The sequence below is a fragment of the Hoplias malabaricus genome, chromosome 6 (assembly GCF_029633855.1).
Source record: "Hoplias malabaricus isolate fHopMal1 chromosome 6, fHopMal1.hap1, whole genome shotgun sequence".
In the NCBI taxonomy this organism is placed as follows: domain Eukaryota; kingdom Metazoa; phylum Chordata; class Actinopteri; order Characiformes; family Erythrinidae; genus Hoplias; species Hoplias malabaricus.
The window spans coordinates 42,500,069-42,513,683 of NC_089805.1; the positions used below are offsets into that span (position 1 = coordinate 42,500,069).

The 13,615-nt window shown below is 47.0% G+C and overlaps 1 protein-coding gene and 1 non-coding gene across 2 annotated transcripts in view; both read right to left on the reverse strand.

Annotated features, from left to right (window-relative positions):
* The window catches only part of col28a1a (collagen, type XXVIII, alpha 1a), a 35,984-nt gene extending 35,239 nt beyond the window's left edge, over positions 1-745 (reverse strand). Inside the window, exon 1 of the mRNA XM_066674890.1 lies at positions 625-745. Within this exon, the coding sequence (XP_066530987.1) occupies positions 625-745 (121 nt within the window). The remainder of the gene's footprint in view (positions 1-624) is intronic.
* Positions 746-12,788: 12,043 nt separating this feature from the next.
* LOC136700574 (U6atac minor spliceosomal RNA) lies at positions 12,789-12,903 on the reverse strand. The gene has a single exon (XR_010803789.1). It is a non-coding gene; the product is annotated as a U6atac minor spliceosomal RNA (small nuclear RNA).
* Positions 12,904-13,615: the final 712 nt, after the last annotated feature.

The window sequence follows — 13,615 nt, forward strand, 5'->3', positions numbered from 1 at the left end:
TCAATGTCTGTGTTTGGACGTCTTTTCAACTTTCTTTTTCAACCTTAAGAGAACGTTGATTAGACGGCAGTCATTACGTTATTTCAACGTTGAATCAACGGCTAAATGTTTACTGGGTAGTCTCCAGCCTAGAAGGCAGTGGTGTTATCCACTGTACCAACTATAGATATCATTAGAACAACAACAGGTAGCGTTTTTACTTCGAAATTACAGCTACAAAATCATTGTGATTCACTATAAAACTGCACTGTGGAACATTTGGAGGAGGTGATTTCACCTGGGTTTCAGGACAGCGCTGAAAAATGAACTACACTCTGCAACTTTAGGCGGAGCCTAGGAGAAAAACACCAAATACTGCCCCTATAAGTCTTCACATACATTAAAGGTAGTGTGGTGTGACTACCTGATCATGTAATGATCCCTAGTTTTCTGCAGAGAAGACACACTAAACCAACCTACATTTATTACAGGGGACACATGAAGTGAACCTTTTTCTGTCCTTGGCAAGCCCTTTGTATGTGGGGTTTATTAAGAGCTATCAAACAAACATGGAATAAATCAGATAGAGAAAGCAGTATTTTCTAGGAGCTTTCTACACAGTATTTAGGATTAAAACACTCTTACTTTTGACTTCGTTTGGGACGACCAGATTTCCAGCCTTCGGTTTGCCTTTCCGTCTGCTCTGACCTCTCGCTCTCTCCGAGAAAATCAGCAGAAAAAAACACAGCAAAATGCTGCACTGCATCCTGTCCTCCCTCTCTCTCTCTCTCTCTCTCTCTCTCTCTCACACACACACACACACACACACAGACAGACACACACAGACACACACACACACACAGACAGACACACACACACACACACACACACACAAAACCTACAGAAAAAACAAGATATTCTATAATTAGTTTGGTCACATTTCATTACAAAACATGTAATCATACTGATGCATATCGTCGCTCTCCAATTCAAAACCTGTATCTCCATTTTTGTAGATGTTTATTTTACTACATCACTTGGACCCAGCAGCTGTTCTTCACACTGTGTGAAAATGTCATGATCAATGGCCCAATAGAAATGCTCCAAAATTCTTTGGAACTAAATGTTTTTACCTTCATTTCCACTGAAAGTAAAGTTTTTCATGTGAAGTTACTGTTTTGTGAGATACATTTTTTTAACTGGAGAGTGATGTGCACTTTCTCCTGATCCCTTCAGTTTAAAGTAAACAAATAAAGAGTGGTGTACAGTATTTCCTTTATATTTTGACTTCTATTCACAGCAAAATACCACATTTTTAAAATACTGAGACTTTCATTAAAATTTATGAAGCTTTTTTCTCTAAAAAATAAACGAATAAAGCCAATGACAGCACATCTTTCAGTAAATCCCTCAGTTAAAGGAAAACTGGGTAAGATTATTTGTTGTTGTTGTTATTGTTTTGTTTTGTTTTGTTTGGTCCTGGGGCTCCCCCTAGTGTAATTAATTGTTACAGCACAGTACTATAATTAATAGAGTGGGGGAGGGGGAGGGTGGTTTCCTACCCTCCTCCAAAAGTTACACAGTGCAGTTTCTGTAGTGCTGAGGCCAGACAGAGGCTCTATTCTCTCCTCTACAGGTCAATTATTACATAGTGTTCCTTTAAATATTGATCCAATTGCTGCTTAGTTACTGTAACTACGTTCGGTCAGGCGCCTCGGACAAGCTTTGAGACTTAAACAATGTTTTTAAGAGTAGCGGGTGACAACGCTGCCCCCTGAAGTGCTAGGCTGGGTTTGGATTCTTCGCTTGGGTAAATACACTATACACACTACACACATTACCAGTGTAATCCAGGGGAAAAGTCTCTGAACAGTGGACCATCACTAGAGGGCGCTCTAGTGTGTATATTTTCACATACATAGGTTATAAGAGTCAGTTTAACTCCTCTAAAGCATAAAGTTATGCAAAAACTGTCCATATATTATAGTGTTTGTTATATATTAAATATAACTGAGATCCCTAACCCTTTCAGACTAGTTATGATGAGGGACATCTCTGCATTTATTATTGCCTTGTTCTGCAACATCAATCAACAGCTATGAAAATTAGACATTAGTCAAATAGAAATTTTTGCTGGAAATATACCCTCACAGCTGATTATATAGGGACTACATGCAACAATGAAGAGTAGAATAACATTCAACCCAACACTAGAGCTATTACTGAGAACTGAAGTCAATTAACACTTTATGAGGCTGTGGAATTTTAGTCACACATCTGGACACATGTTTTAAACCATTATCAACACGACCAAGTTCAAACACTTCTCACCACCTGCTATAACTGCTATGGAATTAGATGGAAACTTACCTACAGTCTCAGAGAAAAGGGTTGTACCTTGGATAACTCTCTAATCTGTGTCCAGAAAGTTCAGGTCAGTGATAATCCTGAGGGTCAGTCCACAGAGAAGAAGTGAGAGACAGTGATTGAGGTGCCATTGAAAAGAGGAGGAGAGGGAGAGAAAAGGTTATTAGAGAGAGAGAGAGAGAGAGAGAGAGAAGGGGCTACTCCCCCTACTTCTGCATTTGGCCTGATGACGGAGTTGGTGAATAGAAACAGCCATAGAGCAGCGCCCCTAGTGATCAAAGCGGGAACTGTCTGCCCACAGCCCTGACACAGGGCTACTCCGCCTACTTCTGTATTTGGCCTGATGGCGGAGGTGGTGAATGGAGCCAGACATGTGCTTCCGAAAGCTATAAAATTGTTGATAAATATGGATAAAAATGGTTCTGAATGATAAATGATGTCTGAGAGTGTAGTTTACAGTAGAATTCATGGCAAAGGTACATGTACATGACACAGTTCTGCTACATGTAACTGCCACACACAAAATGATTCACAGGTGTAATAGTGTGAGTGACTGGGTGAGTGTGTGAAACTGTCCACAGGTGTGAGTGTGTGAGTGACTGGGAGAGTGTGTGAAACTACACAGGTGTGAGTGTGTGAAACTGTCCACAGGTGTGAGTGTGTGAGTGACTGGGTGAGTGTGTGAAACTACACAGGTGTGAGTGTGTGAAACTGTCCACAGGTGTGAGTGTGTGAGTGACTGGGAGAGTGTGTGAAACTGTCCACAGGTGTGAGTGTGTGAGTGACTGTGAGAGTGTGTGAAACTGTCCACAGGTGTGAGTGTGTGAGTGACTGGGTGAGTGTGTGAAACTGTCCACAGGTGTGAGTGTGTGAGTGACTGGGTGAGTGTGTGAAACTACACAGGTGTGAGTGTGTGAAACTGTCCACAGGTGTGAGTGTGTGAGTGACTGGGAGAGTGTGTGAAACTGTCCACAGGTGTGAGTGTGTGTGAATAACTGGGTGAGTGTGTGAAACTACACAAGTGTGAGTGTGTGTGAGTGACTGGGTGAGTGTGTGAAACTGTCCACAGGTGTGAGTGTGTGTGAGTGACTGGGTGAGTGTGTGAAACTACACAGGTGTGAGTGTGTGTGAAACTGCACAGGTGAGTGTGTGTGTGAAACTGTCCACAGGTGTGAGTGTGTGAGTGACTGGGTGAGTGTGTGAAACTACACAGGTGTGAGTGTGTGAAACTGTCCACAGGTGTGAGTGTGTGAGTGACTGGGAGAGTGTGTGAAACTGTCCACAGGTGTGAGTGTGTGTGAATAACTGGGTGAGTGTGTGAAACTACACAAGTGTGAGTGTGTGTGAGTGACTGGGTGAGTGTGTGAAACTGTCCACAGGTGTGAGTGTGTGTGAATGACTGGGTGAGTGTGTGAAACTACACAGGTGTGAGTTAGTGAAACTGTCCACAGGTGTGAGTGTGTGAGTGACTGGGTGAGTGTGTGAGTGACTGGGTGAGTGTGTGAAACTGTCCACAGGTGTGAGTGTGTGTGAATGACTGGGTGAGTGTGTGAAACTACACAGGTGTGAGTGTGTGAAACTGTCCACAGGTGTGAGTGTGTGAGTGACTGGGTGAGTGTGTGAAACTGTCCACAGGTGTGAGTGTGTGAGTGACTGGGTGAGTGTGTGAAACTACACAGGTGTGAGTGTGTGAAACTGTCCACAGGTGTGAGTGTGTGAGTGACTGGGAGAGTGTGTGAAACTACACAGGTGTGAGTGTGTGAAACTGTCCACAGGTGTGAGTGTGTGAGTGACTGGGAGAGTGTGTGAAACTACACAGGTGTGAGTGTGTGTGAATAACTGGGTGAGTTAGTGAAACTGTCCACAGGTGTGAGTGTGTGAGTGACTGGGTGAGTGTGTGAGTGACTGGGTGAGTGTGTGAAACTGTCCACAGGTGTGAGTGTGTGTGTGAATGACTGGGTGAGTGTGTGAAACTACACAGGTGTGAGTGTGTGAAACTGTCCACAGGTGTGAGTGTGTGAGTGACTGGGTGAGTGTGTGAAACTGTCCACAGGTGTGAGTGTGTGAGTGACTGGGTGAGTGTGTGAAACTACACAGGTGTGAGTGTGTGAAACTGTCCACAGGTGTGAGTGTGTGTGAATGACTGGGTGAGTGTGTGAAACTACACAGGTGTGAGTGTGTGAAACTGTCCACAGGTGTGAGTGTGTGTGAATGACTGGGTGAGTGTGTGAAACTACACAGGTGTGAGTGTGTGTGAAACTGCACAGGTGAGTGTGTGTGTGAAACTGTCCACAGGTGTGAGTGTGTGAGTGACTGGGAGAGTGTGTGAAACTGTCCACAGGTGTGAGTGTGTGTGAATGACTGGGTGAGTGTGTGAAACTGCACATGTGTGAGTGTGTGTGAATGACTGGGTGAGTGTGTGAAACTACACAGGTGTGAGTGTGTGAAACTGTCCACAGGTGTGAGTGTGTGTGAATGACTGGGTGAGTGTGTGAAACTACACAGGTGTGAGTTAGTGAAACTATCCACAGGTGTGAGTGTGTGAGTGACTGGGTGAGTGTGTGAAACTGTCCACAGGTGTGAGTGAATGACTGGGTGAGTGTGTGAAACTACACAGGTGTGAGTGTGTGAAACTGTCCACAGGTGTGAGTGTGTGAGTGACTGGGTGAGTGTGTGAAACTGTCCACAGGTGTGAGTGTGTGAGTGACTGGGTGAGTGTGTGAAACTACACAGGTGTGAGTGTGTGAAACTGTCCACAGGTGTGAGTGTGTGAGTGACTGGGAGAGTGTGTGAAACTGTCCACAGGTGTGAGTGTGTGAGTGACTGTGAGAGTGTGTGAAACTGTCCACAGGTGTGAGTGTGTGAGTGACTGGTTGAGTGTGTGAAACTGTCCACAGGTGTGAGTGTGTGAGTGACTGGGTGAGTGTGTGAAACTGTCCACAGGTGTGAGTGTGTGAGTGACTGGGTGAGTGTGTGAAACTGTCCACAGGTGTGAGTGTGTGTGAGTGACTGGGTGAGTGTGTGAAACTACACAGGTGTGAGTGTGTGAAACTGTCCACAGGTGTGAGTGTGTGAGTGACTGGTTGAGTGTGTGAAACTGTCCACAGGTGTGAGTGCGTGAGTGACTGGGTGAGTGTGTGAAACTGTCCACAGGTGTGAGTGTGTGAGTGACTGGTTGAGTGTGTGAAACTGTCCACAGGTGTGAGTGTGTGAGTGACTGGGTGAGTGTGTGAAACTGTCCACAGGTGTGAGTGTGTGAGTGACTGGGTGAGTGTGTGAAACTGTCCACAGGTGTGAGTGTGTGAGTGACTGGGTGAGTGTGTGAAACTGTCCACAGGTGTGAGTGTGTGAGTGACTGGGAGAGTGTGTGAAACTGTCCACAGGTGTGAGTGTGTGAGTGACTGGTTGAGTGTGTGAAACTGTCCACAGGTGTGAGTGTGTGAGTGACTGGGTGAGTGTGTGAAACTGTCCACAGGTGTGAGTGTGTGTGAGTGACTGGGTGAGTGTGTGAAACTACACAGGTGTGAGTGTGTGAAACTGTCCACAGGTGTGAGTGTGTGTGAATGACTGGGTGAGTGTGTGAAACTACACAGGTGTGAGTGTGTGAAACTGTCCACAGGTGTGAGTGTGTGTGAATGACTGGGTGAGTGTGTGAAACTACACAGGTGTGAGTTAGTGAAACTGTCCACAGGTGTGAGTGTGTGAGTGACTGGGTGAGTGTGTGAGTGACTGGGTGAGTGTGTGAAACTGTCCACAGGTGTGAGTGTGTGTGAATGACTGGGTGAGTGTGTGAAACTACACAGGTGTGAGTGTGTGAAACTGTCCACAGGTGTGAGTGTGTGAGTGACTGGGTGAGTGTGTGAAACTGTCCACAGGTGTGAGTGTGTGAGTGACTGGGTGAGTGTGTGAAACTACACAGGTGTGAGTGTGTGAAACTGTCCACAGGTGTGAGTGTGTGAGTGACTGGGAGAGTGTGTGAAACTGTCCACAGGTGTGAGTGTGTGAGTGACTGGGAGAGTGTGTGAAACTGTCCACAGGTGTGAGTGTGTGAGTGACTGGTTGAGTGTGTGAAACTGTCCACAGGTGTGAGTGTGTGAGTGACTGGGTGAGTGTGTGAAACTGTCCACAGGTGTGAGTCTGTGAGTGACTGGGTGAGTGTGTGAAACTGTCCACAGGTGTGAGTGTGTGAGTGACTGGGTGAGTGTGTGAAACTGTCCACAGGTGTGAGTGTGTGAGTGACTGGGTGAGTGTGTGAAACTGTCCACAGGTGTGAGTGTGTGAGTGACTGGTTGAGTGTGTGAAACTGTCCACAGGTGTGAGTGTGTGAGTGACTGGGTGAGTGTGTGAAACTGTCCACAGGTGTGAGTGTGTGAGTGACTGGGTGAGTGTGTGAAACTGTCCACAGGTGTGAGTGTGTGAGTGACTGGGTGAGTGTGTGAAACTGTCCACAGGTGTGAGTGTGTGAGTGACTGGGTGAGTGTGTGAAACTGTCCACAGGTGTGAGTGTGTGAGTGACTGGTTGAGTGTGTGAAACTGTCCACAGGTGTGAGTGTGTGAGTGACTGGGTGAGTGTGTGAAACTGTCCACAGGTGTGAGTGTGTGAGTGACTGGGTGAGTGTGTGAAACTGTCCACAGGTGTGAGTGTGTGAGTGACTGGGTGAGTGAATGAAACTGTCCACAGGTGTGAGTGTGTGAGGGACTGGGTGAGTGTGTGAAACTGTCCACAGGTGTGAGTGTGTGAGGGACTGGGTGAGTGAGTGAAACTGTCCACAGGTGTGAGTGTGTGTGAGTGACTGGGTGAGTGTGTGAAACTACACAGGTGTGAGTGTGTGAAACTGTCCACAGGTGTGAGTGTGTGAGGGACTGGGTGAGTGAGTGAAACTGTCCACAGGTGTGAGTGTGTGAGTGACTGGGAGAGTGTGTGAAACTACACAGGTGTGAGTTAGTGAAACTATCCACAGGTGTGAGTGTGTGAGTGACTGGGTGAGTGTGTGAAACTGTCCACAGGTGTGAGTGAATGACTGGGTGAGTGTGTGAAACTACACAGGTGTGAGTGTGTGAAACTGTCCACAGGTGTGAGTGTGTGAGTGACTGGGTGAGTGTGTGAAACTGTCCACAGGTGTGAGTGTGTGAGTGACTGGGTGAGTGTGTGAAACTACACAGGTGTGAGTGTGTGAAACTGTCCACAGGTGTGAGTGTGTGAGTGACTGGGAGAGTGTGTGAAACTGTCCACAGGTGTGAGTGTGTGAGTGACTGTGAGAGTGTGTGAAACTGTCCACAGGTGTGAGTGTGTGAGTGACTGGTTGAGTGTGTGAAACTGTCCACAGGTGTGAGTGTGTGAGTGACTGGGTGAGTGTGTGAAACTGTCCACAGGTGTGAGTGTGTGAGTGACTGGGTGAGTGTGTGAAACTGTCCACAGGTGTGAGTGTGTGAGTGACTGGGTGAGTGTGTGAAACTGTCCACAGGTGTGAGTGCGTGAGTGACTGGGTGAGTGTGTGAAACTGTCCACAGGTGTGAGTGTGTGAGTGACTGGTTGAGTGTGTGAAACTGTCCACAGGTGTGAGTGTGTGAGTGACTGGGTGAGTGTGTGAAACTGTCCACAGGTGTGAGTGTGTGAGTGACTGGGTGAGTGTGTGAAACTGTCCACAGGTGTGAGTGTGTGAGTGACTGGGTGAGTGTGTGAAACTGTCCACAGGTGTGAGTGTGTGAGTGACTGGGAGAGTGTGTGAAACTGTCCACAGGTGTGAGTGTGTGAGTGACTGGTTGAGTGTGTGAAACTGTCCACAGGTGTGAGTGTGTGAGTGACTGGGTGAGTGTGTGAAACTGTCCACAGGTGTGAGTGTGTGTGAGTGACTGGGTGAGTGTGTGAAACTACACAGGTGTGAGTGTGTGAAACTGTCCACAGGTGTGAGTGTGTGTGAATGACTGGGTGAGTGTGTGAAACTACACAGGTGTGAGTGTGTGTGAATGACTGGGTGAGTGTGTGAAACTACACAGGTGTGAGTGTGTGAAACTGTCCACAGGTGTGAGTGTGTGTGAATGACTGGGTGAGTGTGTGAAACTACACAGGTGTGAGTGTGTGAAACTGTCCACAGGTGTGAGTGTGTGTGAATGACTGGGTGAGTGTGTGAAACTACACAGGTGTGAGTTAGTGAAACTGTCCACAGGTGTGAGTGTGTGAGTGACTGGGTGAGTGTGTGAGTGACTGGGTGAGTGTGTGAAACTGTCCACAGGTGTGAGTGTGTGTGAATGACTGGGTGAGTGTGTGAAACTACACAGGTGTGAGTGTGTGAAACTGTCCACAGGTGTGAGTGTGTGAGTGACTGGGTGAGTGTGTGAAACTGTCCACAGGTGTGAGTGTGTGAGTGACTGGGTGAGTGTGTGAAACTACACAGGTGTGAGTGTGTGAAACTGTCCACAGGTGTGAGTGTGTGAGTGACTGGGTGAGTGTGTGAAACTGTCCACAGGTGTGAGTGTGTGAGTGACTGGGAGAGTGTGTGAAACTGTCCACAGGTGTGAGTGTGTGAGTGACTGGTTGAGTGTGTGAAACTGTCCACAGGTGTGAGTGTGTGAGTGACTGGGTGAGTGTGTGAAACTGTCCACAGGTGTGAGTGTGTGAGTGACTGGGTGAGTGTGTGAAACTGTCCACAGGTGTGAGTGTGTGAGTGACTGGGTGAGTGTGTGAAACTGTCCACAGGTGTGAGTGTGTGAGTGACTGGGTGAGTGTGTGAAACTGTCCACAGGTGTGAGTGTGTGAGTGACTGGTTGAGTGTGTGAAACTGTCCACAGGTGTGAGTGTGTGAGTGACTGGGTGAGTGTGTGAAACTGTCCACAGGTGTGAGTGTGTGAAACTGTCCACAGGTGTGAGTGTGTGAGTGACTGGGTGAGTGTGTGAAACTGTCCACAGGTGTGAGTGTGTGAGTGACTGGGTGAGTGTGTGAAACTGTCCACAGGTGTGAGTGTGTGAGTGACTGGGTGAGTGTGTGAAACTGTCCACAGGTGTGAGTGTGTGAGTGACTGGTTGAGTGTGTGAAACTGTCCACAGGTGTGAGTGTGTGAGTGACTGGGTGAGTGTGTGAAACTGTCCACAGGTGTGAGTGTGTGAGTGACTGGGTGAGTGTGTGAAACTGTCCACAGGTGTGAGTGTGTGAGTGACTGGGTGAGTGAGTGAAACTGTCCACAGGTGTGAGTGTGTGAGGGACTGGGTGAGTGTGTGAAACTGTCCACAGGTGTGAGTGTGTGAGGGACTGGGTGAGTGAGTGAAACTGTCCACAGGTGTGAGTGTGTGAGGGACTGGGTGAGTGTGTGAAACTGTCCACAGGTGTGAGTGTGTGAGTGACTGGGTGAGTGTGTGAAACTGTCCACAGGTGTGAGTGTGTGAGGGACTGGGTGAGTGAGTGAAACTGTCCACAGGTGTGAGTGTGTGAGGGACTGGGTGAGTGTTTGAAACTGTCCATAGGTGTGAGTGTGTGAGTGAATGGGTGAGTGTGTGAAACTGTCCACAGGTGTGAGTGTGTGAGGGACTGGGTGAGTGTGTGAAACTGTCCACAGGTGTGTGTGTGTGAATGACTGGGTGAGTGTGTGAATGACTGGGTGAGTGTGTGAAACTGTCAACAAGTGTGAGTGTGTGAGGGACTGGGTGAGTGTGTGAAACTGTCCACAGGTGTGTGTGTGTGAATGACTGGGTGAGTGTGTGAATGACTGGGTGAGTGTGTGAAACTGTCAACAGGTGTGAGTGTGTGAGGGACTGGGTGAGTGTGTGAAACTGTCCACAGGTGTGTGTGTGTGTGAATGACTGGGTGAGTGTGTGAATGACTGGGTGAGTGTGTGAAACTGTCCACAGTTGTGAGTGTGTGAGTGACTGGGTGAGTGTGTGAAACTACACAGGTGTGAGTGTGTGAGGGACTGGGTGAGTGAGTGAAACTGTCCACAGGTGTGAGTGTGTGAGGGACTGGGTGAGTGTGTGAAACTGTCCACAGGTGTGAGTGTGTGAGTGACTGGGTGAGTGTGTGAAACTGTCCACAGGTGTGAGTGTGTGAGGGACTGGGTGAGTGAGTGAAACTGTCCACAGGTGTGAGTGTGTGAGGGACTGGGTGAGTGTGTGAAACTGTCCATAGGTGTGAGTGTGTGAGTGAATGGGTGAGTGTGTGAAACTGTCCACAGGTGTGAGTGTGTGAGGGACTGGGTGAGTGTGTGAAACTGTCCACAGGTGTGTGTGTGTGAATGACTGGGTGAGTGTGTGAATGACTGGGTGAGTGTGTGAAACTGTCAACAAGTGTGAGTGTGTGAGGGACTGGGTGAGTGTGTGAAACTGTCCACAGGTGTGTGTGTGTGAATGACTGGGTGAGTGTGTGAATGACTGGGTGAGTGTGTGAAACTGTCAACAGGTGTGAGTGTGTGAGGGACTGGGTGAGTGTGTGAAACTGTCCACAGGTGTGTGTGTGTGTGAATGACTGGGTGAGTGTGTGAATGACTGGGTGAGTGTGTGAAACTGTCCACAGTTGTGAGTGTGTGAGTGACTGGGTGAGTGTGTGAAACTACACAGGTGTGAGTGTGTGAGGGACTGGGTGAGTGTGTGAAACTGTCCACAGGTGTGAGTGTGTGTGAGTGACTGGGTGAGTGTGTGAAACTGTCCACAGGTGTTAGTGTGTGAGTGACTGGGTGAGTGTGTGATGTCCTGGTGCTCTGTTCAGGGTTTATTCACGTCTTGTGCCCAATTATTGTAGGTAGGCTTTGGACACACCCCTGCCCTGTTCAGGCTGACACAGTTAAAGGGGAATGAATAAATAAAAGGTACACAGTGGATGTTTTAATGCAGAACCTTACGTCACCAAAAAAGTCACTTCACACAAGAAGTGAATAACAGCCTAAACTTTTTTTGGCTCTGAATTAAACTGAACATCTACAATTGTGGGGAAATGCAGCTCTAAGTTCTTTTAAGTCTTTAAAGGTGGAATGTTGTGTTTGAGTGAAAAATAACAATGTTTGTCCGTGGCTGAAAATGAACTTGTCTGTAAGTTTTCTTTACAGTTTGAATTCCCAAAAAAATCATTTGTAACTCGAGTTGTTTAGTTTTGTAGCACTTTCACTAATGCAATTAGCCACCTCCTGAATTTGGAGTCCACCTTTACTGATCCAAAACAGCAAACAAAGTCAATATTACCCACCCACAGAGCAGGAATAGACCAATATCCTCATCTTTTCTATACTGGGACTTCATAAACACATTAGACCAGTTTCAAGCACGTAACCATAACATGGTGAGGACACATTCTCAGAATTTTATTAAAAGAAAGAACTTTATATAAGGACATTTTAACTAAAAAACAGATCACTACATGAATCATAAATGTATAATCAATAAGAGACACGTCTGATTAAAAGCAGTTATTAAGAATACGCTAAGCTAAAAATTGTTTCCAGCTGCTTTTACTTTTTAAACTGGTAACAGGTGATGTCTGAGATCCAGATCTGTGTGTGAAGAAAATCAGAAAACTCTGGGAAGATTCCAATATATTTAAATATTCATTCATTCATTCATGTAACCACTGTCTGTAACCACTCATCCATTTCAGGGTCGCGGTTAAATTTGAATGCAAATTTTTTATTCTAAAGGAGACAGACACCCAGTGTAATGAAGCTAAAACAGTTGTAAATATGCACTCTCGTGTGTGTGTGTGTGTGTGTGTGTGTGTGTGTGTGTGTGTGTGTGTGTGAGGACTCTAGCTGCAGGGTTCTGAACAAGCTGGAGTCTGTCAACTGTGGTTTTTGTGTTTTCTAGTGAAAAACACCCTACAATCACCCAGTCGTGAAAAAACAAAAGCATCAATCAGCTTCTCAGCATCTTGCAGCTTGAGAGAAGATTTGAGATTTTACACATTTATACATCATTAAACGACTCGCTCCGATGTAAAGGTGTGGTGGTGTTAAAGCATCAGGAGCGGAGAAAGAAGCCACACACTGCTCTGCTTTGCAGTTCTCAAGGCCCTGTTTTCACCCTAAGGACGGCGTATAGTCTCTGCCTCAGGAAACTTGGGCCCTACCAACATTTTTTTTGCGCTCCCCAATGAAACTGGCACAGCCCACAAAGCTTTCTCTAAGCAAGATGGTGGAACCATAAATAGAGCAGGGATGTAGAAGTAAAAATAAACGTGGTACAACAATGCTCTGAACCTTAATGTATTAAAATTGAGGAGGGTCTATAAATATGAGTTCTGTACACATGACATTCACAAGAGCAGCCTTAACAGGTATTGCACTAAGAAACATAAGTAATTACATATATCACAACACTTAAAACGTCTCAAATGTCTTCCACATTTAACCCATCTGTGGCAGTGGACACACACACACACACACTAGTGCACACACACCCAGAGCGGCAGGCAGCCATCCCTGGTGCCCAGGGAGCAGCACTTCTCTTACCATTAGGCCACGGCTGCCCATAAACTTGGTTAGAGATGCCACAAGTAGGTGGCAATGCCTTAACCGTATGTGTGTTATAAGGCCACTAGGATCTATAACATCCATGTCACCTTCTCTTCTTTTATACAATGTTACCCTGTGAATATGAGATTTAAAACTTTAACTGGAGCCAAATATTACCCCATGGTTTTTTCTTTCTTCCTTTGATTGTGAAGTCAAACTTCTTAAACCTCTTTCATTCTCTCTGTATTCTCATTCATTCATTGTCTGTAACCCTTATCCAGTTCAGGGTCGCGGTGGGTCCAGAGCCTACCTGGAATCATTGGGTGCAAGGCTGGAACACACCCTGGAGGAGGCGCCAGTCCTTCACAGGGCAACACACACACACTCACACATTCACTCACACACTCACACCTACGGACACTTTTGAGTCACCAATCCACCTACCAACATGTGTTTTTGGACTGTGGGAGGAAACCGAAGCACCCGGAGGAAACCCACACAGACACAGAGAGAACACACCACACTCCTCACAGACAGACACCCGGAGGAAACCCACGCAGACACAGGGAGAACACACCACACTCCTCACAGACAGTCACCTGGAGGAAACCCACGCAGACACAGAGAGAACACACCACACTCCTCACAGACAGTCACCCGGAGGAAACCCACGCAGACACAGAGAGAACACACCAACTCCTCACAGACAGTCACCCGGAGGAAACCCACGCAGACACAGGGAGAACACACCACACTCCTCACAGACAGTCACCCGGAGGAAACCCACGCAGACACAGGGAGAACACACCACACTCCTCACAGACAGTCACCCGGAGGAAAC